The following is a 27,996-nucleotide window of genomic DNA, read 5'->3' as shown; positions in this document are numbered from 1 at the left end:
CAAGCATTTATAGTAGCTAAGAAATACATTGGTTATCCTCCCACAATGTGAAGTTATGTATCACTAGATTTGATTTAATACCAGATTAAGGGTTTACTGGGCAACTTTCATAAGATCTGGATGCCTTATATGCAATGCAGTACGACTAAAGGAGTCTGTTTTGAAAACATGCCCACGTCAGAGGAGAAACAGTGCCTTGCAAAAGTTTACACCCCCATTAGCATGTTTCCTATTTTGTTGCTTTACAACCTGTAATTTAAATAGATTTTTATTTTGGATTTCGAGTAATGGACACACAAAATAGTCCAAATTGTTGAAGTGAAATGAAATAAATAACTTGTTTCAAAAAAATAAAAATAAATTAAAATGGAAAAGTGTTGTGTGCATATGTATTCACCCCCTTGGCTATTAAGCCACTAAATAAAATCTGGTGGAACCAATTTCCTTCAGAGGTCACATAATTAGGGAAATAAAGTCCACCTGTGCAATCGAAGTGTCACATGATCTGTCACATGATCTCAGTGTATATATACACCGGTTCTGAAAGGCCCCAGAGTCTGCAACATCCCTAAGCAAGGGGCACCACCAAGCAAGCGGCTTCATGAAGAGCAAGGAGCTCTCCAAACAGGTCAGGGACAAAGTTGTGGAGAAGTACAGATCAGGGTTGGGTTATGAAAAAGTATTCGAAACTTTGAACATCCCACGGAGCACCATTACATCCATTATTTAAAAATGGAAAGAATATGGCACAACAACAAACCTGCCAAGAGAGGGCCCCCACCAACTCACAGACCAGGCAAGGAGGACATTAATCAGAGAGGCAACAAAGAGACCAAAGATAATGCTGAAAATGCTGCAAAGCTCCACAGCGGAGATTGGAGTATCTGTCCATAGGACCACTTTAAGCCGTGAACTCCACAGGGCTGGGCTTTACGGAAGAATGGCAAGAAAAAAAAGCCATTGTTTAAAGAAAACAATAAGAAAATACATTTGGTGTTTGCCAAAAGGCATGTAGGAGACTCCCCTAACATATGGAAGAAGGTACTCTGGTCAGATGAGACTAAAATTTAGCTTTTTGAAATCAAGGAAAACGTTATGTCTGGCGCAAACCCAACACCTCTCATCACCCTGAGAATACCATCCCCACAGTGAAGCATGGTGGTAGCAGCATCATGCTGTGAGTAGGTTTATCATCGGCAGGGACTGAGAAACCGGTCAGAATTAAAGGCATGATGGATGGCGCTAAATACAGGGAAATTCTTGAGGGAAACCTGTTTCACTCTTCAAGAGATTTGAGACTGGGACGGAGGTTCACCTTCCAGCAGGACAATGACCTTAGCATACTGCTAAAGCAACACTTGAGTGGTTTAAGAGGAAAAGTTTAAATGTCTTGGAATGGCCTAGTCAAAGCCCAGACCTCAATCCAATTGAGAATTTGTGGTATGACTTAAAGGTTGCTGTACACCAGCAGAACCCATCCAACTAGAAGGAGCTGGAGCAGTTTTACCTTGAAGAACGGGCAAAATCCCAGTGGCTGGATGTGCCAAGCTTATAGAGACATATGCAAGAGACTTGCAGCTGTAATTGCTGCAAAAGGTGGCTCTACAAAGTATTGACTTTGGGCGAGGTGACTAGTTATGCACGCTCAAGGTTTCAATGTTTTTGTCTTATTTCATGTTTGTTTCACAATAAAAGTGTTTTGCATCTTCAAAGGGGTAGGCATGTTGTGTAAATCAAATGATACAACCCCCCCCCCCAAAAAATAAATATTTTTAATTCCAGGTTGTAAGACAACAAAAGAGGAAAAATGCCAAGGCGGGTGAATACTTTCGCAAGCCACCGTACCTATTTAGGCAATCCCTAGCTGCTGGGTTGCTAAGTCCTGGCCTTTGGGGGTCTGCCGTCCTGTGGGTTGTCAGTCTGGCCTTGGCTTAACACACCCGAAACCAATACTGAATGTTTCACTAAGATCCTAAAGCTGAGTGTGGTGTGTTGGGTTGGGGCTTTGCAGAGTGGTGGACTCCTAGGGACAGGATGGGGCAACCCAGCTAAATTGTGTGCAAGTAAAAAGGGCTCTACAGTACTATTAGGCCTATTAATTATAATTCATTATATGGAGGATTTGCTGTGATTTGCTGTTTTAATGTATATTTAAGGTGTATGTGGGGGGTTTTGTGTATTTTTTGATGTTCCCAAACCTTTCCTTTAAAAAAAATGAAGGTGGGAACTGGGAAGGAAATTGACTAGACTGGTGGGGGTCGGACGTGCAGGGGGCTTGGCCTGGCTGGTCAGTCTGGCTGGTCGGTCTGGCTGGTCAGTCAGGCTGACATTTGATACAGAGGATGTCTTAATAAAGACAATCAGAAGTCTCTGTATTTTATCAAGAATTGTTTATTTGTTAGGCTATTGGTTAAAGGTGCAACACAATATTTTTACTTTAATTACCTTTGATCTAATTCAGTCTTGTTAATCAGTTGAACATATTTAATAAGGATCTCATACTTAGCTTGATGACTGTGGGCATTTTGCTTAATTTTTGTTCTAAATAAAGACAGCATATTGGATTGTGTAAAAATGCAGAAAATTAGCTTTAGATGCCCAATAAATGGGGGGAACCCCTGCCAGGTTATGTCCCCTCACTTCTAAAACCAAAGTGGTTCCCCTGCCTACTTACAGCAAGTCGACGGCGCCCCGGGACACATTACAGCCCAGACAGTTATGCCCATGCGCAACTATTTTTGTGACGAGATAACAGCCAGCTTGGTGTTCATCTCTCAAAAGAGCACAAGACCATGAGATTTTGCAGCAAGCCCGCCATAGTAAGTTGCCTATAGATCCATTGTCATATAAGCGACCGTACTATAGGCCTATATTTCCGCCGAGTAGAGACTGTCCACATGGAAAATGTTGTAACAGCCCTCATCTTTGCTGTAGCCTTATTGGCCTAGTTGAATTATTGCTCCGGGCTTTTGCATTGCAGTACACAATCTGAACTCGTGATGACGCTACTGCTGTCTCTGCTCAAATGTTAGACCCATAAGGGCCAGCGACTCACTTTGCTCACTTCTCAGCCAAAAAACACAGATGTATGTTTCCTTTCGCTTCTGTTCAAGATTTTTGTTGTTTCTGTCATTCACTTTTGAACAGGACAATAAATAAAGGCAAAAACAATAATGTTAACACACCTCATAGTACTTTTCCATTAAAGTGTATTTATTCTAATTGGTTATAATGTTTCAAATATTGACCATTTCTATAGGTCAAATCGGACCTAATGTTGTTTTTGCATTTGACCATAGATAGCCAAACGGTTTCATTGAATAAATAGCAATTCTTTGTACATCTAGCCTGCTAAATGTCAGTCAGACACGGAATAGCATGCATATGCTAAAATGTTTTTTTTTTTCGGGATAGCATCAAAAAGAAGAAAAGCTATCGGTTTATAGGCCTAAAATCTATTTTCATAACTTGTACTCCTTGCGTGCATATTTAACATAAATATAAGTAACGTTTTCTTTTGGAAATGAATTCACGAATACAGATATACTTATGGAAATGCCATTATAGAATGGAGAGAAAAACATTGTAGACTAGGCATATACTGTCAATGTATTTGTGTGAATTGAAACAGAGGAAACCTTCGTAATCATTTAAAATGTTGTGTTACGGCTAAACAAAATTTGTTTTGCATTAAAGCATGACATGGATTTTTGTGCAAATCTCCATTCTACTTCAATGCATGATTTATGCAACAATTAGAGCTGCACGCACGCTAGTAAGTATTCCGGCCCTGCGTTGATAGGTTATTTTAAGGGATATTAATTAGGCCTATCTTATAAAATAATATGTTAGACATATTATTTTTGTTAGACATATTATTTTATGGCAACAGTTTCTGTCTTGTTTGTGGGTAATTTGTGACCTCATCAAACCCATCAGTTAGGAATACAATACGATGTATTTAATATAGGCCATAGCCTATAACCTTCCCATCATAGTTCATGCTTTGAGACGTTAGATGTGATAGGCCTATGACATGGAGTAATAATCGAAATCATTTACATTCGATAATATGCTATTGTGTCCTGTGTTACGTTTAATTTTGTTATTAAATGTATGTGAACATTAAACTAACAACTCTTCTCCATTGATTCATTTAAATCAAAACTAAACATTACCCTATTTACAATAGGCATAATATTATTATATAATATGCTTAATTAATACAGTATAATATGCTACAGTATTTTTTGAATTTTGAATTTCAATATTTTCTACCCATGTTCCTCAGGTTAAACATGCCAGGCATTAACGACATACATTCACAGTTATCTTGGCAAAATAGAATAAATGATGAAACATGGTTTGTATAAATAGTCATAGTCATTTATTTATAATAACATCGAAAGCCTTTCACTCATTTTAAGATGTATAAATATAAAGTTAAACATTTCTCACAACAAACAAACCAAGCGCCTCAGCCTACATTAAATACATAAAACACTTTTTTTTGTTTATTAAAAAAAAAAAAATCACCTCTTATTTACACATATACAAAAATGGTCCTCTATTGTCATAAACAATAAAAATGGCAAGGAAAGAACAAAAGATGACGATGACACACAAACACACACACACACACACAAGTCTAAGAAAGTGGTCAAATATTTCATTTACGATTACACTTAGGCCTACATAAATAAGTCGGAAATTATATCTCATAAAACGTGACCAATGGGAAGCCAATGATTGATCTTCAAGGAATTGAAACCTTTCTATTAGAAGGAATGACAGCTTTGCCATCATATTATTCTACCACAGCAACATTCTGCAACTCTGTCCGTTTGTTGTTTTCTACAATTTACAGGAATCGATTCGTTTTCATAAATGTAGCCATACTATCACTGTGTTCATAGCACTTGGTAGATGGGGTCATGGGACGGCTGAGGGCAGTTGGTCGGTGACGGCACGGGTGCCCCCGTTTCGCTCAGGATAGATCCCTCTTGTGGAGAACAGGGGCTACCCTCGGAACCCTCCTGGCCTGATAACACAGTGCACGCAGACGTGTCTGTAGAGATTCTCTCCACGATGTTGGAAAGACAATCCAGGCTGGAAATGACTGCTGCGTTCTTGTTGCTTCTGGAATCAGCTGTAACAGAGGTGAAGGAAACATCAGTCAGAGACAAGTAACATTATATACATGTGTGTCAAAAAATGTCTGCCTTGGGTCTTGTGCATTAGGCTACTGAAGGAGAGCTGCTGAAAAAAACGTATTTTAAAGGTCTAGGCCTAACAAGTCACAATAATATAACACTTTAAAATAATAACTTACCATTTGGAGTCTCGGCGAAATAAGAGCTGTCATAGTTGCTTCGTCTTGCGGACGTGCACGTTGGGGCATTATAGTCCATCTGGATAAAAAATTAATAAATGCAATCTAAGAATTCGATCAATAAAATAACACTGTGTGTTGTGACAGCTTTTGGAGTGATATTGAATGACATGAATATCTCAAACGATATACCTATATCCCACCTTTGTTTTGTACTTAGCATCTAACATATTTTGTTCTTGATGTACTATTTACCAATTTTTCTCCACGATTTCGTGATATCCAATTGGTAGTTCCAAAATAATATAAGAAAATCAAATCGAAAAGGCCTACTAAATGTATTTATATAGACCTGCAAATAGGTTTTATTGAATAAAAACTACCGAATTCCAGTGGGGTCATGCACATACACGGATGTCAAGATGCACCAACTCACCATTCCATCAGAGCAGTTGGACTGTGGACTGGATGCATCAGAGTCCCCGCTATAGTGTTCCAACACCGGGTAGTAGTTCTCGCCGTCCTGGCCCCTGAGCAGAGATTGCAGAGACTCGATGTAGCTGATTGCATTTCTCAAGATCTCCACCTTGGGAAGCCTCTGATTGGGGTTGTTCGACGTGCATCTCTTCAGGTTCTCGAAGGCGTCGTTGACCTTTCCCAGCCTCCTCCTCTCCCGCATCGTAGCAGCCTTCCTCCGGTCAGAGTTTGTGGTTTTCCTCTTGCAAGCTTTACATGCCCAGAGGAGGCACCTCCCGGCTTGGTGGTGCCCGCTCGGTGCCCTGATGTGCTCGTCTTCGTTGTAATGGTGGTCGTCTGGCTTGAGGAGTCCCACGTGGACCAACCGGGGGTCCAGGTCCTCGAAGAAATGCATGTCGCTGGTGTTGAAGCACGGGTCGTCATAAAAGTCATCAGCAGAGGTGACAGGGAACGAAATATCCGACAACTCCATCTCACTGTCAAATTCCAAGACCAGCCTTGTAACGATTGTAATCCTGGCTCTGTATTTGTCACAAACGTTAGAGGTTACCGGAAACTTTGGGCAAAAGGTTGAACTGTAAAGGTATCCTTAGAGCAACCAAAAAACTTACAATTAGTATTAGTTTTTAGTGTAGGAATGTGGTTGTCTTTCCCAACCTGTATCCTAGTGCACCCCTTGGGTACCTGTTGCTGATGCTGTGGCTCAAACAAGCTTTTATCCCTGGTGAGTTAGGGGCGTGCTCTGCATTTCTGACAGCTCCCTGGATTGGCCAATGGTCGCGCGGAGTGTGTGCGCAGGGAGGGGTTTACAACTTCATGCTAATTAGTGTACAATTTCTCGTAACTGTCTCTATAATAACATGGAATAGGATTACTTTATTTTTCCAGAAGGAACTTTAGTAAAAGCATAATATTATAGTAATAGGACTACATAGAAGTATAATAATAATACAGCTATGCACCAACATATTACAATTGAATCTGTATATTACATTTAGGAAAGTGATTTGATTGTAATTCATTGTTCATTAATATGAGCTTCTTAAAATATCAGTATGACTGTATTCAAAGGAATAATAAGTCTCGAAAGCTCTTTTAAATTCAAATAGCTCATAACCTGTCTTAATCTTTAATTATGTTATTCACACGTTTATCTAGTATCTAGTACAATTGGTTTCGAAGATGGAAGTTGGCCTAATGATATCACTAATTGTCGTCTTGCACAACCTATTATTATAATTTATAGCCCTCGAATATATTCATTATCCAATGTGCAGGCTGCTATATAATTAATCAGGCAGACCTGTTTGTTTGAAATAAATATACTTTTCTAAATACGAAATGCTCTCATGGCTGTTATGATTTGAAGGGATTTTTATTTATTTTTTATAGACAGGCCTACTGGAGAAAAATAGGCCACGATAAGCCTGCTACTTGAAAACCTCAATGTATTGTTATTGGTATTTATTGGGATCCCCATTAGCATCTGCAAAAGCCTCATCTACTCTTCCTGGGTTCCACATGAAACATGACATAATACATAGTACATAACATGATCAGTCAAGGAGTGAAATACATGCATTTAAAACGTCACACAGTCGACAGTACATATCAGTCAGTACATACACACAATATCTAGGTCTGGGTTAGGATCGCTAGATGGCGATAGTGAGTTCATTAAACAAGTGATATCCCGTGCAAAACTCCTGCAACAATCAAGAATCCTTTGACAGTCAGGAAATTGAAGTCACTACGAACACTTATATTACATTAAACACTATATGAGCCATATAGAACAAAGAGAGCTGAGAGTTTTTTTTTTCAAGACTTTATTTCAAAAGGAAGACATTGTTGTAACTTTGTACTGTATGTGATGAAGAGGGATAATGAATATTTCAACAGTATATTTAAAGGCAATATGTTTTGTGGACACAAAGTGTATGGATGAGACAATTCCCAAACAATATCTCTTAATCATCAACCCAGAATTTCTAACGAATCAGTGATCTCTTTGTAACATAGTAAATACAGAAATACTTCACATTATAAGCCACTTAACATAGTGTACTGTGAGGATTGTCAAATACCAGATATTACAGTATCAACTTTAATTGTCGCATTGTTACCTCTCAATGCATCCAACAGCATCCTTTAAGACATCACGGCTCAACTTTGCTTACGGAATACATACATGATACACTGAGGCTGTGCCCTTTTAAATGCCCAGATCAAGTACATACATGTATTCTTCATTTTTGGTAGTTTCTAGAACTTAAAATACTGGATTCAAGACCTTCCACCCTCTCTAACATAACCCAACACCCCCATCAATATGTTGAACCAAACATTTACAAAACAGGGCAGATATTCAAGCTTAGGAATTTGTAAGAAGTGCTATAGCTTGGTTCAGCTTACATTCTAGAATGAAACTAGTTGTAAATAAGCCATCCCCCCTTGTTTGTTCAGTTCAGAAATCATTTCCATAGAGGACTTTGGAGTGTTTTCTACAATACATTGGTCTTACTGACTAGCAATAACACAATATAGGTGCCCAGACAAAAAAACACAGACATGACAGGAAAGGCTTGTTTTGTGAGTCTAACTCACCAAGTAGGCTTCTTTAATGGAAACGCACGCTAGTGAGTGAGTGATTCATCCACTGGTGACATTGGTCAACTCCTCCTGCAGCTGGTTGATTAGGTACTCCCCAAAGCCCCCTGAGCGGTCAATGGTGCAGCCCACTCTACGGGCGTTGGTCAGGAGGTCTCCCAGCAGTTTGACGCGGGGCACCAGTGGCCCCAGGAAGCGGCTCTTGACCACGCTGGCGGAGTGCGGGTCGCTGTGCTCCTTGGACAGCTGGCTGAGCTCCACCATCACAGCCATCTCCTCCTTCCACTGGCCCAGCATCAGCTTGAGGGCTGGGATCACTGCACACACCTCCTCACAGCCTGGCCTCTGGGGGAGAATGACAGCACACACACACAGAGACGGCCATTAGAATGCACTGACGGTAAGTCGCTCTGCTAAATCAGGGATTCCCATAGTCGATCCTGGGGCCCCACCGGGTGCACGTTGTGTTTTTTTGCCCAAGCATTACACAGCCGATTCAAATAATTAAAGCTTGACGATGAGTATGTGATTTGAATCAGCTGTGTAGTGCTAGGGCAAAAACCAAAACGTGCACCCAGGGGGGGCCCCAGGACCGAATATGGGAAACCTTGTGCTAATAATCCAAATGTAGATGTTAGAACAGAACAGCTCGCTTAATTGTCCCCCTTTCTGAAGGATAACTATATATTTTTTACTTTAATTCATTAATATACTACTGTAGTTTCTTAAAATCTGAAAACTCTTGAATATATCTCTCCTACTTTAACTATGATCTTTATGAAAATGAATCCATCCAATCTGTTTTATAAACAAAACAACGAAAAGCCTTTCAGACAACTTCTTTCCAAACTTCAAACAAAGTTGAAGAATTGGTTGCAGAATTTAATACAAATCGTAACAATATCAAAACTGATGAATAGACTTATTCAGGACACATCATTTGCCCTCACAGATCAATGGATAACAAGGTGTCCCAAATTGCTGATGATGGACCCCTTAGCGGTCCCACTTGGGATCGATTTGACATGACTCGTAAAACTGGAGGAGGCAGAAAGAGGACACGGCACTAAAGTGTCAACGCCACCCCGTACATCTGGAAACACAATTAATGCCTCGTCCTTCCGCCTGCACATTAATCTCCCCAATTTTCCGGAACTCAGGGGAAATGTACACCCTGACAGGCAATAGGCCTGAGCCCCAGGAAAAGCTCCAGGGTTAGGGTTTAAACCCCCACCCCCTTGGCCTCAGACGTTCCTATTCTGTCCACTCACAACCCCTTATCCCCAGCACCAAGCATAGACAGTAACCAGATTTCCACACAACCATTTAATGCAAAATAATTACCTGACGCATAAGAAAAAGTCACGACAGGGCTTATGGAAACAGCAAATGTTGGTACAATTTCATGTGTCTGTAAAATGAATTATGCGAGAAGTGACGTTGTAAATGCCTTTATGCGCAAATATCGATAAAATAAAGTAAACTTGGGAGTCACACGATATGGGCCTACCACCACGATGTGGAGACGTTTATAGGCAGATTAAAAACATTATGATGAACTTCACATGGTGGGTAAATGCACTGTGATCATGCATATTTCCAATAGTCCAAATATTGAGGGTAAGCTATTATTTGAATGCTGGTGACCGGTGTTTGGCTGCCAATTATCAAATAAAATGATCTTGCCCTTATTCATTTCTCATCATATAACTAACCCCCTGTCCACTATCAGTGAGGGATATCTTTTCTTGACAGCATGTGTCAAAACCAGATTGTGCAAGTTTGCTATTAATCACAACAGTTTGTTGTGAAAACCATCGGTAAAGTTGAAATTGAGATGACCATCGAACTTATGTTTTTTATTCCGCACATGGGAACTTAACCGCAAATGTAATTTATGTGCACTACTTCATCACGCACAGCCTTTTATCTGCCACAAGTCAGTTTGATGGAAACTCACATCTGGTGGGAAAATGCGCTTATTGTTTTTATGCAGATTTTAGGATATCCGCATGAAAATCTGTGGCCAATTGAATGGAAACCAAGTTAGTGTGCCAATTTATTTAGCCAGAAGGAAAAAGGCATGCATGCATGACCCATGCCCTACTGCACTGCCTAAAGTTAGGAGGAACCCATCCCCTCTCCCCCGGCAGTGGGCACACAGAATTAGAATGAGTAGAACAGGCATCCCCATTCAGGTCAACTATGCCATAAAGGGTGGTGGTTCATTATATTTCTATAAGCGGGCAGCTCTACACTGTAAAACTTTTCCCTGTAAATTGACAGCATTATACTAGCACCACAGTTGCCAGTTTAATACTGTAATTTTGCTTTACAGCAGTGATGCTGTAATATCGTTTACAGTACCATTTTCCTTACTGTAAAAATTATTACAGTATTCTTGCTTTAAATTTACAGCAAGGATGCTGTAATACAGTATGTTACATATTACAGCATCCATGCGGTCAATTTACAGCAGGGATGATGTAATATGTTTTACAGTAAGGAAATTCATACTGTAAACTATATTACAGCATCACTGCTGTAGAGCAAAATTACAGTATTAAACTGGAAACTGTGGTGCCAGTATAATGCTGTAAATTTACAGGGAAATACCTACAGTAATATACAATTATTTTACAGTACTAAGCAGCATTGCAGGCTGTCTTTAGAAGACAGCTCCCTGAAACATAATATTGTAAGAAAAACAATGTGTACAAATATATATATTTATTCAAATTCAAAACATGAATTTCACATGAATTGCACTTTAATCACAAAGAACAACATTTGAAAAGAGCAACATTACAACTCCAGATAGTAGGGGAGAGAAAGAGAGAGAGAGAGACAGAGAGAGATACAGTGATAAGAACATTGACAAATACTGGCCAATAATGTACTTCACCATACACAAACCAAGATATCAGAATAGGTCATTCTTAAAAATACAGGATTATGTAAGAAAAAAATGAACTCTAAATTTAAAAAAAAATAAAAAAGGAGAAAAGTTGAACAGGGAGATATTTTTACAAAAAACTATAACAAGAACTGCTTGCCTGCCTGTCTTTGAGAGAGAAATGAGAGAGAGAGATCGAGAGAGAAAGGGGCTGAGTGTCAGGCATATGGGTATAGGTGGCAGGGAAGTCAGGCGCAGGAGAGTCAAACGGAGTGTAAAATGGAGTCTTTTAATAATGTCCCAGTAACATGCTCCATAACACTAAACAGGAAAAGAACATAAACAAATATGGGTACGAAGACCCGTCGCGCACCTATACAACAAACAACACTACACTAACAATAAACAATCTCTGACAAAGACATGAGGGGAAACAGAGGGTTAAATACACAACAGGTAATGAATGGGATTGAAAACAGGTGTGTGGGAAGACAAGACAAAACCAATGGAAAATGAAAAATGGATCAATGATGGCTAGAAGACCGGTGACGTCGAACGCCGAGCACCGCCCGAACAAGGAGAGGCAACGACTTCGGTAGAAGTCGTGACACTGAGAGAGAAGGATGATAGAGAGGAGTGAGCAGGGCTAGATTGGAGCCAGAGAAGCACGCTACCGCAAGCCAACACAGGCTCCGGGATGGAGCAAGCAGATCATTTACTGACCCAACCCGCATGGCAGGATTTCTGAGAGAATGAGAGATGCAAACAAGTCTCAAATAAATCTCGGTGGCGTGCAGATTATCACCCCAATCTTTGAAACTCTGATCCTCCTTAGCTAAGATATGTCAACTAGGACAAACATGGAAATAGAAAGAATAGAAAGAGAGAGATTGCTATTACTATCACTATTACTATCACTACTACTATTATCACTACTACTACTATAACTATCACCATCACTACTACTATAACCACTACTACTAATGCTACTATAACTATCACCACTACTACTACTACTATCACCACTACTACTACTACTATCACCACTACTACTACTACTATCACCACTATAACATTCACCACTACTACTATTACTATCACTACTGCTACTATTACAAGTACTACTACTATCACCACTACTACTATCACCACTAGTACTATTACTATCACCACTACTACTACTACTATCACCACTATAACATTCACCACTACTACTACTACTACTACTACTACATTACTATCACCACTACTACTACTACTATTACTACTACCACTACTACTACTATAACTATCACCACTACAACTATCACCACTACTACAACTACTATTACTATCACTACTACTACTATTACAACTACTACTACTATAACTATCACCATCACTACTACTATTACTATCATCACTACTACAACTATTACCACTACTACTACTATCACCACTACTACTACTATCATCACCACTACTACTATTACTATCACTACTACTACTATTACTACTACTACTACTACTACTACTATTACTATCACTACTGCTACTATTACCACTACTACTACTACTATCACTACTACTACTATCACCACTACAACTATTACTATCACTACTACTACTACTATCACCACTACTACTAATATCACTACTATTACTATCACTACTACTATAACTATCACCACTACTACTATTACTATCACTACTACTACTACTACTACTATCACCACTACTACTAATATCACTACTATTACTATCACTACTATAACTTTAACCACTACAACTATCACCACTACTACTACTACTACCACTACTACTACTACTACTACTACTACTACTATCACCACTGCTACTACTACATTAACTATCACCACTACTACTATTACTACTACTACTACTACTACTACTACTATCACCACTGCTACTACTACATTAACTATCACCACTACTACTACTACTACTACTACTACTACTACTACTACTACTACATTAACTATCACCACTACTACTATTATAACTATCATCACTACTACAATCACCACTACTACTACTATAACTATCACCACTACTACTACTACTATCACCACTACTACTACTACTATCACCACTACTAATATCACCTACTATTACTACTACTACTACTACTACTATAACTATCACCACTACTACTACTACTACTACTATCACCACTACTACTACTACTACTACTATCACCACTACCACTACTACCTACTATTACTACTACTACTATTACTATCACTACTACTACTACTATCACTACTATTATTACTATCACCACTACTACTATCACCACTACTACTACTATCACCACTACTACTACTACTACTACTATCACCACTACTCCTACTATTACTACTACTACTATTACTATCACTACTACTACTACTATCACTACACTACTATTATTACTATCACCACTACTACTACTACTACTATACTACTACTATCACTACACTCACCACAACTACTGTGATGCACAAAGTAGATGCCCTAAACGACTTTGCAAAACTATAGTTTGTTAACAAGAAATTTGTGGAGTGGTTGAAAAAACAGTTTTAATGACTCCAACCTAAGTTTATGTAAACTTCCGACTTCGACTGTAATTAATCAGAGAATCTGGTATAAAAGTGACACAGACTGATACCACCCAACAATTAAATGCACCTGTGATTCTGTGACCAGAATCAGTGAGATCTTTCCAAATGTGTATCCGTCATCATTTTCTCCCATTACAACAAGGCCTTTAGTGTATGTTTTTGCTTTGTATACAATTTTAAACACCTCTGCAGTGCTTTGCTTTGTGAACCCTTTTGACTGTCCGGCTCCCTGACTGGTGTTGTTATATAATTGCTCCTCAAATGAATTCATGACACCAACAACTTCAATGCTATGTGGAAACAATTGGCCACTGCATAAGTAATCCTGGAGTGGCTTTCAGACAAGTTTTCTGGCACACTCCTTGAAGTAGGAGTGCTTGCTCTCAAACCTTAGTGTCCTCATTCGTTTGTGTCGCCCAAATTGCAGGATGAGGTCGGGGTAGTGTAACAAGTACTGATGCTTCAGTGCAAGGGCAAGAAAGATCAACGCAACAGACCGACATGTCAACTTGGATATACTGTTAGCTAACACAATCCAAACAAGCTAACGTTAGCGAGATAGTTAGTAGCGTAGTTAATTAAGAAAACCTGCAGGTATATAGAAGTATATAGTACAGTCTTGGCCAAAAGTTTTGAGAATGACAGAAATATTAATTTCCACAACGTTTGCTGCCTCAGTGTCTTTAGATATTTTTGTCAGATGTTACTATGGAATAGTGAAGTATAAGTACACACATTTCATAAGTGTCAAAGGCTTTTATTGACAATTACATGAAGTTGATGCAAAGAGTCAATATTTGCAGTGTTGACCCTTCTTTTTCAGGACTTCTGCAATCCGCCCTGGCATGCTGTCAACTAACTTCTGGGCCACATTCTTACTGATGGCAGCCCATTCTTGCATAATCAATGCTTGGAGTTTGTCAGAATCTGTGTGTTTTTGTTTGTCCACCCGCCTCTTGAGGATTGACCACAAGTTCTCAATGGGATTAAGGTCTGGGGAGTTTCCTGGCCATGGACCCAAAATATTGATGTGTTGTTCCCCGAGCCACTTAGTTATCACTTTTGCCTTATGGCAAGGTGCTCCATCATGCTGGAAAAGGCATTGTTCGTCACCAAACTGTTCCTGGATGGTTGGGAGAAGTTGCTCTTGGAGGATGTGTTGGTACCATTCTTTATTCATGGCTGTGTTCTTAGGCAAAATTGTGAGTGAGCCCACTCCCTTGGCGGAGAAGCAACCCCACACATGAATGGTCTCAGGATGCTTTACTGTTGGCATGACACAGGATTGATGGTAGCGCTCACCTTGTCTTCTCCTGACAAACTTTTTTCCAGATGCCCCAAACAATCGGAAAGGGGATTCATCAGAGAAAATGACTTTACCCCAGTCCTCAGCAGTCCAATCCCTGTACCTTTGCAGAATATCAGTCTGTCCCTGATGTTTTTCCTGGCTTCTTTGCTGCCCATCTTGACACCAGGCCATCCTCCAAAAGTCTTCGCCTCACTGCGTGCAGATGCACTCACACCTCCCTGAGCAAGCTCTGTACTGGTGGTGTCCCGATCCCGCAGCTGAATCAACTTTAGGAGACGGTCCTGGAGCTTGCTGGACTTTCTTGGGCGCCCTGAAGCCTTCTTCAAAACAATTGAACCGCTCTCCTTGAAGTTCTTGATGATCCGATAAATGGTTGATTTAGGTGCAATCTTACTGTCAGCAATATCCTTGCCTGTAAAGCCCTTTTGTGCAAAGCAATGATGACGGCACGTGTTTCTTTGCAGTTAACAATGGTTGACAGAGAACGACCAATGATTCCAAGCACCACCCTCCTTTTGAAGCTTCCAGTCTGTTATTCAAACTCAATCAGCATGACAGAGTGATCTCCAGCCTTGTCCTCGTCAACACTCACACCTGTATTAACGAGAGAATCACTGACATGATGTCAGCTGGTCCTTTTGTGGCAGGGCTGAAATGCAGTGGAAATGTTTTTTGGGATTCAGTTCATTTGCATGGCAAAGAGGGACTTTGCAATGATGTGCAATTCATCTGATCACTCTTCATAACATTCTGGAGTATATGGAAATTGCCATCATACAAACTGAGGCAGCAGACTTTGTGAAAATTAATATTTGTGTCATTCTCAAATCTTTTGGCCACAACTGTATATGGAATTAGTACATACCTAGCAGCTGCTCAAAAATATTTAGGCTACTTTTCCACGAAAATACAAAATAGCTTGAGTAGAACAGAAAGATCATTTTCTCATGAGTCTTCCCTTACAGACCCTTTGGCGCAGAACATCGCATTATTGGAAATCAAGTCTGTTCTCAGGGCAGGCCTGGTTGTAGATAGGTTCGAGTCAGGACATTGTTAGCATTTTAGCTTTCCTAACCTTCACCTAATTATCATAACATGCTGCGTTAATTCACGTAACCTGCTAAGAAAAGTAACTGCTAAAAGTAACTGCTAAGAAAAGTAAAACCGGTAGACCTGCCCTGAGAACAGTCTTGATTTCAAATATGAGATACAGCTCTCTTTCTCGCTCTTTCACACACCACAGACAGTTTGGCACCTTCAACTACAGCAGTGTTCAGGGACTACTGTAAAGAAATACAGTAAGTTAGAGTAATTTCTACAGGATTGCAATTACAATTACAGTTAATAACAGTATTTTTCAGCATTTGACCCATAATGTAGTACAATCTACAGCATTAATGCTGTAAAACACATTTAAGGTATTTTACTGTGCATTCTATAGTGTTTTACTGTTGAAATTACATTAAAGTCTTACAGTGTACCTGTATGTCTGTATTACAGTACTGTCCCCCTCTGTCTGACAGGTAGTCAGTCCAGCATGGCCTCAGCCTGCGCCTGTTCCTGCTCAGAGTGCTCATGGAAGAACGCTGCCACCCTTGGCAAGGCAATATCATCCTGCTCAAATATATTGGCCTGGAAGAGTGAATCATATAGAGTAACTCCAGTGAGAATGATTTACAAGTGGGTTATTGACATATATTGCTGTATTGGATGGCATACAGCTTAATTCATATTGTGACTAACTTTAAGCAACTTGGTACATTTAATCAACTAAACAAAGACCTGTGCAAATATGACTAAGTATGGAAATGGAAATAAACGATAAGATGAAGACTTGCAAGATTCATTGCTTGTACACATTAGTTATGCAATGTTGTGGAATGACAGTCACGATGAGCTCTAAATTAAGCAAAAAGGCACGCATTCAGGGCTCGAACCACTTAGCTTATAATTAAGCAATAAGGTCCGAGGAGATGTGGTATATGGCCAATATACCACGGTTAAGGGCTGTTCTCAGGCACGCACGACGCGACACGAAGTGGTATATTGGCCATATATCACAAACCCCCGAGGTGCCTTACTGCTATTATAAACTGGTTACCAACGTAATTAGAGCAGTAAAAATACATGTTTTGTCATTCCCGTGGTATGCTGTCAGACAATCAGCATTCAGGGCTCGAACCACCTAACATAGTTCATAATGTAGACCACACCTCCTCGTGCCTTATTGCTTAAATACATGACAGAGGGTTGAAAACCTTTCAGTGATTCAGGCCATAAATTATTTTATTTTAAAAAATCCATGCAATTTCAAATAGCTTTTATTTATAAACATCCAATTTTCCCATAGAACATTTTGTAAACAAGTAACTTGCACTTATAGCCTATTGCTGGATGGTTAGGTCGCTCTTACCAGTGCATCAAGTCTGTAAGCAATCTCCATAAGCATTGTAGATACTCCGCACAAACTCTCCTCAACGACCGCGGGGAGGTTCTGTTTCACCCTGCTCCCGACAAATGGTCTGTGAATTTTACAGATAGGCAGGCTGGTCTTTAATCTCTTGACACTTAGTTCAGCCATGTTTAAAAATTCCCGACGGTGATTAGAGTGTAACAACAACCGTTATTGCACAACTGATGAAGTCGAAAGTTGGCAAGCTCACAACTATCTCGATTGAACGACACTATCTCCTTCTCATACCTTCACATAAACGTGTGATAATATTTATCTTTTAATACTAAATTAATAGCGCAATATAAACAACTACACACACTATAAGTGTTGTTTTCAGTATTTGGTTGCGAGAGTGAACGATCATTTAGAAATGGAGAAATCGTTTCCAGTTCAGATTCTCAAGTTCATCCGGTGAGTGTGATCGACACTGCCCTAAATGACAGTGAAGCGCAACGTCAATTACAAATAGTAAAACTCAACAACGATTAGTGAAAATGTGTCATTAAAAAGTGGGCATGAACAGTGGCTAATGCATGCGAATTATGCTGGGATAGCATGTTGCGCGTCAGAAAATAAGTTTGGTTTAGTCAAAATAAAATAGAATCACTTTATTTTTGAAAGCGGGGTATTTGCTTGAATAAACACAGTTCTTGTATATTTTAAGTGCTGAATGTAACGTCTGCTTCCAACTCCCACTCTCAAACACATAGATCCCCTGAACGCAGCTCACGCTCCAGATCCTAATCCCCTGAATTCTGATCACCTGTTCACACACCTGTATGTCATTATCACACACTAATTAGTTCCGTTTTTGCACCCCATCATTGTGATGTATTGTTTGTTTTGTGACACACACTGCTATTTGGAGCTCTGGGTTTCCCCCTAATTTGCACCCCCCGTGTATGATCGTTTTTGCCTGCCTCGCTAACGACGCCTATTCCCTACCTGTACTTTAGCCTATCGGATTTCCTGTTATCAATTTATTGCCTTCTATTTCGGATGACATTACTAGCCTTTTCCCTGCCTGTACTGTTGGCTTTTTGGACCCTCTGTGTATGACCTGCTTACCCCTGGACCCAGCTACCTGCCTCCTCCTGTGGTCCGATACAATAAACACCTGCTGCGCCCTGCGCTTGAAACCAGCTCTGTCTCCCATCGTGTTCATTACACTGTATTGTTCCTGGATTTTAGAACAATGGCATAAGCATCCCATAATCAGCCAGACATGTCTTTTAGACCAACAGTGCAGAATTGGACTTCCCCATAGGCCAGTGGTCCCTACCCCCTGGACACCGGCCAAATTGTAATTTTATCACCATACTAAACAGGATACTATCATGTGAATTCAGGGGAGGGGTGGATTTCCCTTTCTCAGGACCCTGTCTTTCAAATATAATTTGTAAAAATCCAAATAACTTCACAGATCTTCATTGTAAATGGTTTAAACACGGTTTCTATGTTTGTTCAATGAACCATAAACAATTAATGAACATGCACCTGTGGAATGATCGTTAAGACACTAACAGCTTACAGACAGTAGGCAATTAAGGTCACAGTTATGAAAACTTAGGACACCAAAGAGGCCTTTCTACTGACTCTGAATAACACCAAAAGAAAGATGCCCAGGGTCCCAATTCATCTGCGTGAACGTGCCTTAGGCATGATGCAAGGAGTTATGAGGAAGGCAGATGTGGCCAGGGCAATAAATTGCAATGTCCGTACTGTGAGACGCCTAAGACAGCGCTACAGGGAGAAAGGACGGACAGCTGATCGTCCTCGCAGTGGCAGACCTGAACAACACCTGCACAGGATCGGTACATCCGAACATCACACCAGCGGGACAGGTACTGCCCGAGTTATACCAGGAACACACAATCCCTCCATCAGTGCTCAGACTGTCTGCAATAGGCTGAGAGAGGCTGGACTGAGTACTTGTAGGCCTGTTGTAAAGGTAGGTCCTCACCAGCCATCACTGGCAACAATGTCGCCTATGGGCACAAACCCACTGTTGCTGGACCATACAGGACTGGAAAAAAGTGCTCTTCACTGAAGAGTGTGGAGGGTACATCATGGTCTGGGGTGGTGTGTCACAGCATCATCGGACTGAGCTTGTTGTCATTGCAGGCAATCTCAACGCTGTGCATGACAGGGAAGACATCCTCCTCCCTCATGTGGTACCCTTCCTGCAGGCTCATCTTGACATGACCCTCCAGGATGACAATCCCACCAGCCATACTGCTCGTTCTGTGCGTGATTTCCTGCAAGACAGGAATGTCAGTGTTCTGCTATGGCCAGCGAAGAGCCTGGATCTCAATCTCATTGAGCACGTCTGGGACCTGTTGGATCGGAAGGTGAGGGCTCGGTCCATTCCCCCCAGAAATGTCCTGGATCTTGCAGGTGCCTTGGTGGAAGAGTGGGGTAACATCTCACAGAAATAATGGGCAAATCTGGTGCAGTCCATGAGGAGGAGATGCACTGCAGTACTTTATGCAGCTGGTGGCCACACCAGATACTGACTGTTACTTTTGATTTTGACTCCCCTTTGTTCAGACACATTATTCCATTTATGTTAGTCACATGTCTGTGGAACTTTTTCAGTTTATGGCTCAGTTGTTGAATCTTGTTATGTTCATACAAATATTTACACATGTTAAGCTTGCTGAAAATAAACGCAGTTGACAGTGAGAGGACATTTCTTAGTTTGCTGAGTTTATGTTGATCCACAAGTAGTGTCAGTGACTGCATTCATATCATATTTTCTATCTTGGACCTCCCCTGCCCCGCGCCACTCCTCTCTAACACCCCTCACTCTCCTCTCCTTCCCTCTTCTCTCCCTTTCTCAATTTCAATGTAAGGGTCTTTATTAGCATGGGAAACATGCCAAACCAAGTGAAATAGATAATAAGCAAGAGTGAAATAAACAATATATGTTTTTTACAGGAAACATAACACCCACAAAAGTTCCAAAGAATAAAGTCATGTCAAATGTCATAAAATGTTTTAAGGGAAAATAAATAAACACAAATATGGGTTGTATTTACAATGGTGTTTGTTCTTCACTGGTTGCCCTTTTCTTGTGGCAATAGGTCACAAATCCTGCTGCTGTGATGGCACACTGTGGTATTTCACCCAATAGTTATGGGAGTTAATCAAAATTGGGTTTCTTGTCTAATTATTTGTGGGTCTGTGTAATCTGACTGAAATATTTGTCTCTAATATGGTCATACATTGGGCAAGAGGTTAGGAAGTGCAGCTAACTTTCCACCTCATTTTGTGGGCAGTGTGCACCTTGCCTGTCTTCTCTTGGGAGCCAGGTCTACCTACTGCGGCCATTCTCAATAGCAAGGCTATTCTCACTGAGACTGTACATAGTCAAAGCTTTCCTTAATTTTTGGTCAGTCACAGTGGTCAGGTATTCTGCCACTGTGTACTCTTTGTTTAGGGCCAAATAGCATTATAATTTGCTGTTTTTTTGTTAATTCTTTCAATGTGTCAAGTAATTAGGGCTCATAATTGGTGCAGCGGTCTAAGGTACTGCATCTCAGTGCAAGAGGCGTCACTACAGTCCGTGCTTTGAATCCAGGCTGTATCACATCTGGCTGTGATTGGGAGTCCAATAGGGTGGCGCCATCTCTCTGAAGGTGATGGCTTTGTTATGGAATATTTGGAAATTGTTTCCTTCTAGGCAGTAGAATAATTTTACTGCTCTTTTCTGGATTTTGATAATTAGTGGGTATCGGCGTAATTCTGTTCTGCATGCATTATTTGGTGATTTACGTTGTACAAGGAGGATGTACACAGAGGTTGTACATGGAGGTTGTACACAGAGGATGTACACAGAGGTTGTACATGGAGATTGTACACAGAGGTTGTACATGGAGGTTGTACACAGAGGATGTACACAGAGGTTGTACATGGAGGTTGTACACAGAGGATGTACACAGAGGTTGTACATGGAGATTGTACACAGAGGTTGTACATGGAGGTTGTACACAGAGGATGTACACAGAGGTTGTACATGGAGGTTGTACACAGAGGTTGTAGACAGAAGTTGTACAAGGAGGATGTACACAGAGGTTGTACATGGAGGTTGTACACAGAGGATGTACACAGAGGTTGTACATGGAGGTTGTACACAGAGGTTGTACATGGAGGTTGTACACAGAGGATGTACACAGAGGTTGTACATGGAGGTTGTACACAGAGGTTGTACATGGAGGTTGTACACAGAGGATGTACACAGAGGTTGTACATGGAGGTTGTACACAGAGGTTGTAGACAGAAGTTGTACAAGGAGGATGTACACAGAGGTTGTACATGGAGGTTGTACACAGAGGATGTACACAGAGGTTGTACATGGAGGTTGTACACAGAGGTTGTACATGGAGGTTGTACACAGAGGATGTACACAGAGGTTGTACATGGAGGTTGTACACAGAGGTTGTACATGGAGGTTGTACACAGAGGATGTAGACAGAGGTTGTACACGGAGGATGTACCCTTTCTTTCTTCTCCTCTCTGACTACCCCTTCTCTCCCCTCCCCTCCCCCTCTTCTCCTCCCCCTCTTCTTCTCCCCCCTCTCGTGTTTCAGCAGGGCCCCGTGCCACCGCTGCCTCTCGGGGGCAGATGAGTGACGCGTGGGGCTGGTCGCTCCTCAGGGGCCCGCTCGGCCAGTAGGGAAGAAAGAAATGGCACTATGGAATTAGATCTTCTTTTGTTTGCTCAAATAGTTGGTCGGTTGTCAAGGAGTACGGTCACATGTGTCAGCGAGCAGAGGATCACAGGTTGGTGCCCGATATGGATACAGGGACACTGGGACAGTGGAGGAAACTGTTAGCAGTGCCATTTTGGACATATCCAAGGCCTCCAGGAAACACTTTCAATCAGTGTAAATTATATCAATCTGATTGGCATGATTTGGATTATAGGGTACATTATGCTTTACAGTATGCCCTGATATACTGACTTATAACGAGAAAACAACCTCAAATAAACTTTTTTAACTGGTGCCTTAATCATGCCTGTGGCAATGTACTATTGTTACAGACCCCCCTGGGGATTGTCCTAGGAACTCAACCCAGGCCGGGTCTCTCTACCCCTTTGTTACTTTTAGTTTGGTCTGCTCACACACAGTTGCTTGGAACACAGCTGTGGACAGACACTCAAGGGCACAACGTGGACACATGTGTCATCGTTCCTGTCCAGCTGAACTCTGTGTACAAACACAAGGCGGTACTCAAACATAGTGACACATCTCATACCTGACCAGATTGACTATTTGTAGTTATCTGTCTATTAGCTGTTTGGGGTATTCCGATTCATCATTCTATTTGTAATCTGTCACTCATCTCTGCTTGTTCCAATTTAAATGTTTCTTATTGATTGTTTTAAGTTAGAAACTCTAAGCTCAAAGTACTGTTACATAAAGAGTAATACAGTACATTGTTTTTGTGCACATTGTTGTAGTTATGTAGCCACACACACACACACACACAATAAACAGTCAGGACAGGAGTGCTGACGTAGTGTTTGGCTAGACTGACAGTCAAGGTGTCTGTCCTCACACCTGCTGCCTGCTGTAAACACTGTTGGGGGAGGGGGGTACCCTGTCAGGCCACCACTACAACAGCAGCATTGTGCCTGGACAGCCCTGGCCACAGATTACATTACACACAGATTACCATTAGGTTACAGGCAGGGCACCCAACCTGACCCCCCTCAGCTTGGACAATGCTGGTGTGGGGGGTACACACACACACACACACACACACACACACACACACACACACACACACACACACACACACACACACACACACACACACACACACACACACACACACACACACACACACACACACACACACACACACACACACACACACACACAGTACAGTGGGGAGAACAAATATTTGATTTAGCACATTTTCCAATTTGCAAAGCATGTAGAGGTCTGTAATTTTATCATAGGTACACTTCAACTGTGAGAGGCAGAATCTAAAATCCAGAAAATCACATTGTATGATTTTTAAGTAATTAATTAGCATTTTATTGCATGACATAAGTATATGATACATCAGAAAAGCAGAACTTAATATTTGGTACAGAAACCTTTGTTTGCAATTACAGAGATCATACGTTTCCTGTAGTTCTTGACCAGGTTTGCACACACTGCAGCAGGGATTTTGGCCCACTCCATACAGACCTTCTCCAGATCCTTCAGGTTTTGGGACTGTCGCTGCGCAATACGGACTTTCAGCTCCCTCCAGAGATGTTCTATTGGGTTCAAGTCTGGAGACTGGATAGGCCACTCCAGGACCTTGAGATGCTTCTTACGGAGCCACTCCTTAGTTGCCCTGGCTGTGTGTTTCAGGTTGTTGTCATGCTGGAAGACCCAGCCACGACCCATCTTCAATGATCTTACTGAGGGAAGGAGGTTGTTGGCAAAGATCTTGCGATACATGGCCCCATCCATCCTCCCCTCAATACGGTGCAGTCGTCCTGTCCCCTTTGCAGAAAAGCATCCCCAAAGAATGATTTTTCCACCTCCATGCTTCACGGTTGGGATGGTGTTCTTGGTGTTGTACTCATCCTTCTTCTTCCTCCAAACACTCATCATGACATGACCTTCTCCCATTCCTCCTCTGGATCATCCAGATGGTCATTGGCAAACTTCAGACGGGCCTGGACATGCGCTGGCTTGAACAGGGGGACCTTGCGTGTGCTGCAGGATTTTAATCCATGACGGCGTAGTGTGTTACTAATGGTTTTCTTTGAGACTGTGGTCCCAGCTCTCTTCAGGTCATTGACCAGGTCCTGTCGTGTAGTTCTGGGCTGATCCCTCACCTTCCTCATGATCATTGATGCCCCACGAGGTGAGATCTTGCATGGAGCCCCAGACCGAGGGTGATTGACCGTCATCTTGAACTTCTTCCATTTTCTAATAATTGAGCCAACAGTTGTTGCCTTCTCACCAAGCTGCTTGCCTATTGTCCTGTAGCCCATCCCAGCCTTGTGCAGGTCTACAATTGTATCCCTGATGTCCTTACACAGCTCTCTGGTCTTGGCCATTGTGGAGAGGTTGGAGTCTGTTTGATTGAGTGTGTGGACAGGTGTCTTTTATACAGGTAACGAGTTCAAACAGGTGCAGTTAATACAGGTAATGAGTGGAGAACAGGAGGGCTTCTTAAAGAAAAACTAACAGGTCTGTGAGAGCTGGAATTCTTACTGGATGGTAGGTGATGAAATACGTATGTCATGCAATAAAATGCAAATTAATTACTTAAAATCATACAATGTGATTTTCTGGATTTTTCCGTCTCTCACAGTTGAACTGTACCGATGACAAGAATTACAGACCTCTACATGCTTTGTAAGTAGGAAAACCTGAAAATTCGGCAGTGTATCAAATAGTTGTTCTCCCCACTGTATGTGAGGATGGCTGCATGGTCGTTCTTAAATAGACTTCTCTCTTATTCAGTACATTTAGTTTTTGCTTTATTTTCTAAAGTCTACCAACCTTGCCAGAAGGCATGCCAGCTAAGATAGTTAGACAATCTACTCTAACTGCCCTGAAAATAGCCTCTTGGTAGCTAGTTGGGAGATTAGGAACCTTTCTGGGCTAGCTAAAGACAATTCCATAAAATTCCTAGGTGGCGAGAAGAAGTACAGAGAAACAAACAAACAAAAAATGTATGGGGGGACGTGCCCCCTCCCTTGTGCCCCCTATGGGCATGACAATTCTGACACGATTAACTTCAGATTGATTAGTTCTAGACTAGGGAGTCCCAGACTAAGGTAAGTAAGGACAAACCAGATACTCTTTGTGAAGGATGCTTCAAAGACCAGGGATGGGACACTAATACATAAGCATTGTGTGGAGCAAGTCACCCAAAACCAAACAATGGACGGAGGTAAAAAAAAATGTTCAAAGAATTTCAGTAACTTTGAAAAAACCCTCTTGAAGCGAATTGTGTCAAACCAGCCAATTATTGAGAACAAACAGCATGATTCCTCAACAGAAACAAGAAAGAGAATGCCTGGATACCATTTCTGATGAATTCAACTCAAATGAAAAAGTAAACAAAAGGACGATACAACAACTTCAGGTAAGATACTGTATTTATTGTTGGCCCACTTTTACAAATCAGAGTCACTTTTAAATGTTAGTTTTCTTGTGTAACACAACACAGTGGGGCCTAAATGTATTTGTGTGACAGAAACTCAACACAAACAATATCATACGTAATTATTAATATCAGTTATATATTGTCTTGTCTTTCTAATGTCCTGTGGAAAAACATAAAAACCTACTTAAAGAAGACAAATGCTGTTGCTGGTAGGGAGCATTTCAAGATGGGTGGAGGACCCCCAGTAAGACCACAGACAGATGAGCTGGGGGACTTTTAGCCGGGATCATTGATAGCCAGCAACCCTTGGAAGATATCCCAGATGAGGACCATTTGGACAGTTCAGATGGGGGACTGTTCCAATCCTCGTTTGGTAGGACACATTCATTCAACAGGTGTCATCCCAGGACTGCAGTGAATAAGTAATGTTGTCAGTTATCTCTTGCACTCCCTTAATAACAATTATGTAATGAACTCTTGAACTCTAAAGAGTTCTCTAATGCAGCAATGTAATCATTTTCTAGAGGCAGATGATCACCATAGCTTGGAGGGGAGAAGACAGGACGACGGTCAGCCCGCTACATCTGCAGCAGACAGGAGGGAAGATTGTGTCACTGACCCGAGTCAGAGGATAAAGACAAAGAGGCTGAGCATGCATGACAAACTGGCCATGGAATTTCAGGAGCGGAAATCCTTCATGTTGAGTTATCTATGAAGGAGGAGTAGAAACAGGAAGCAGCAGCTGTACCAATGTTCTTCTCAAACCAGCACCAGATTGGTGTCCCGATCTTTCCATTTGTGATTAAAACCCTTTTTGTTACCAATCCATGGCTCTTGTTTGCCTCAATCACTATCTTTGTTGTGAGAAGTGCTGAATAGAAAAAACATCTCTTCAGGGTAGTCCATTTATGTCATAGTCTGCCTCAACCATGGGAACATCTGGGTCATCCTCATCTTCAATGCCAGGATCTGGGCAGCCATGCTGCTTGAGGTAATTGTGAATCACTGCTGTTGAAATTATGACAATGCAGCATCTTCTTCGTTGAAAGCGCAATGGATTTCTGAGACACTGGAAACAACTCTTTCAAACACTAAACATGCGCTCCACTACACCTCTAGTGTGGATATGAGCTTGGTCGTACCGTTGTTGCTCAGGCCCTATTGCATGAAGATAGGGGGTGAACAAGAAGTTGGTCTGTGCATAACTACTGTCACCAAGTATGATTCCACTATGTTGTCCTCCTTCAAGCTGAGCATACAAAGATGAGTTGCACCTTTTCAACATGCAACAATGTTGGAGAACTGCAATTGGGAGTGCACACAATTTGTACATTTATTGAGAACCAGTTGGTATGTTTCCTGTACTCCTCAACGTCTGCTGTAGAGGGACACTTGAGGGATGAGCCTTCCCCTAAGAGAGTCAGATGAAAGCCTTGGCTCAAGGTGATAGGTACTTGTAGGGAAGGAGGGATGAGCCTTCCCCTAAGAGAGTCAGATGAAAGCCTTGGCTCAAGGTGATAGGTACTTGTAGGGAAGGAGGGATGAGCCTTCCCCTAAGAGAGTCAGATGAAAGCCTTGTCTCAAGGTGATAGGTACTTGTAGGGAAGGAGGGATGAGCCTTCCCCTAAGAGAGTCAGATGAAAGCCTTGGCTCAAGGTGATAGGTACTTGTAGGGAAGGAAGGTTGAGCCTTCCCCTAAGAAAGTCAGATGAAAGCCATGTCTCAAGGTGATAGGTACTTGTAGGGAAGGAGGGATGAGCCTTCCCCTAAGAGAGTCAGATGAAAGCCTTGGCTCAAGCAAACCAATGATGTCAGCTGCATTTTTTTGTACATAAGGAAACTGTTTAAATAAAAATCGTTCAGTGGGTTGCTCCTGTCTATAACCGCTCTTTTGTCTGGTCTTGGTGGTGCTTTTTGATCATCAGTGAAATACTGTAGTCCAGGTAGTCAATGCCGAGGTCAACCTGGGGGCCAACATCCATTCATCTGAAGTTAAACCTGCCTCTGGACAGGTTTAATTGAAGCCTTCACTTAGATCTACATCTAATTGTCTTTCTGTAAATCACTTTTGAAATCTAGACCAGGGAAGGTCTGAGACTATTTTAAACCATGTCTGAGAAATACCATTTAATTTAGTCCAGTTTAAAAGTGCAATTTATTCTAGGATCAGGCTTAATCTGTGTT

At 41.3% G+C, this 27,996-nt stretch overlaps 1 protein-coding gene and 1 pseudogene across 1 annotated transcript; both read right to left on the bottom strand.

The window, feature by feature from the left end:
* Positions 1 to 4,521: 4,521 nt before the first annotated feature.
* LOC118359284 (myoblast determination protein 1 homolog 2) lies at positions 4,522 to 6,484 on the bottom strand. The gene is made up of 3 exons (XM_035737749.2): positions 5,769 to 6,484; positions 5,333 to 5,411; positions 4,522 to 5,149 (listed from the first exon to the last, which is right to left on the bottom strand). The coding sequence occupies exons 1-3, from the start codon at positions 6,279 to 6,281 to the stop codon at positions 4,911 to 4,913; spliced, it is 831 nt and encodes a 276-aa protein (XP_035593642.1). The 5' UTR covers positions 6,282 to 6,484; the 3' UTR covers positions 4,522 to 4,910.
* A 1,145-nt stretch (positions 6,485 to 7,629) lies between these two features.
* Positions 7,630 to 17,808, bottom strand: LOC118359285 (ferritin, middle subunit-like; annotated as a pseudogene).
* Positions 17,809 to 27,996: the final 10,188 nt, after the last annotated feature.

Source organism: Oncorhynchus keta, chromosome 26, assembly GCF_023373465.1.
Source record: "Oncorhynchus keta strain PuntledgeMale-10-30-2019 chromosome 26, Oket_V2, whole genome shotgun sequence".
Taxonomy (NCBI): domain Eukaryota; kingdom Metazoa; phylum Chordata; class Actinopteri; order Salmoniformes; family Salmonidae; genus Oncorhynchus; species Oncorhynchus keta.
This window is presented reverse-complemented; position numbering and strand designations above follow the sequence as displayed.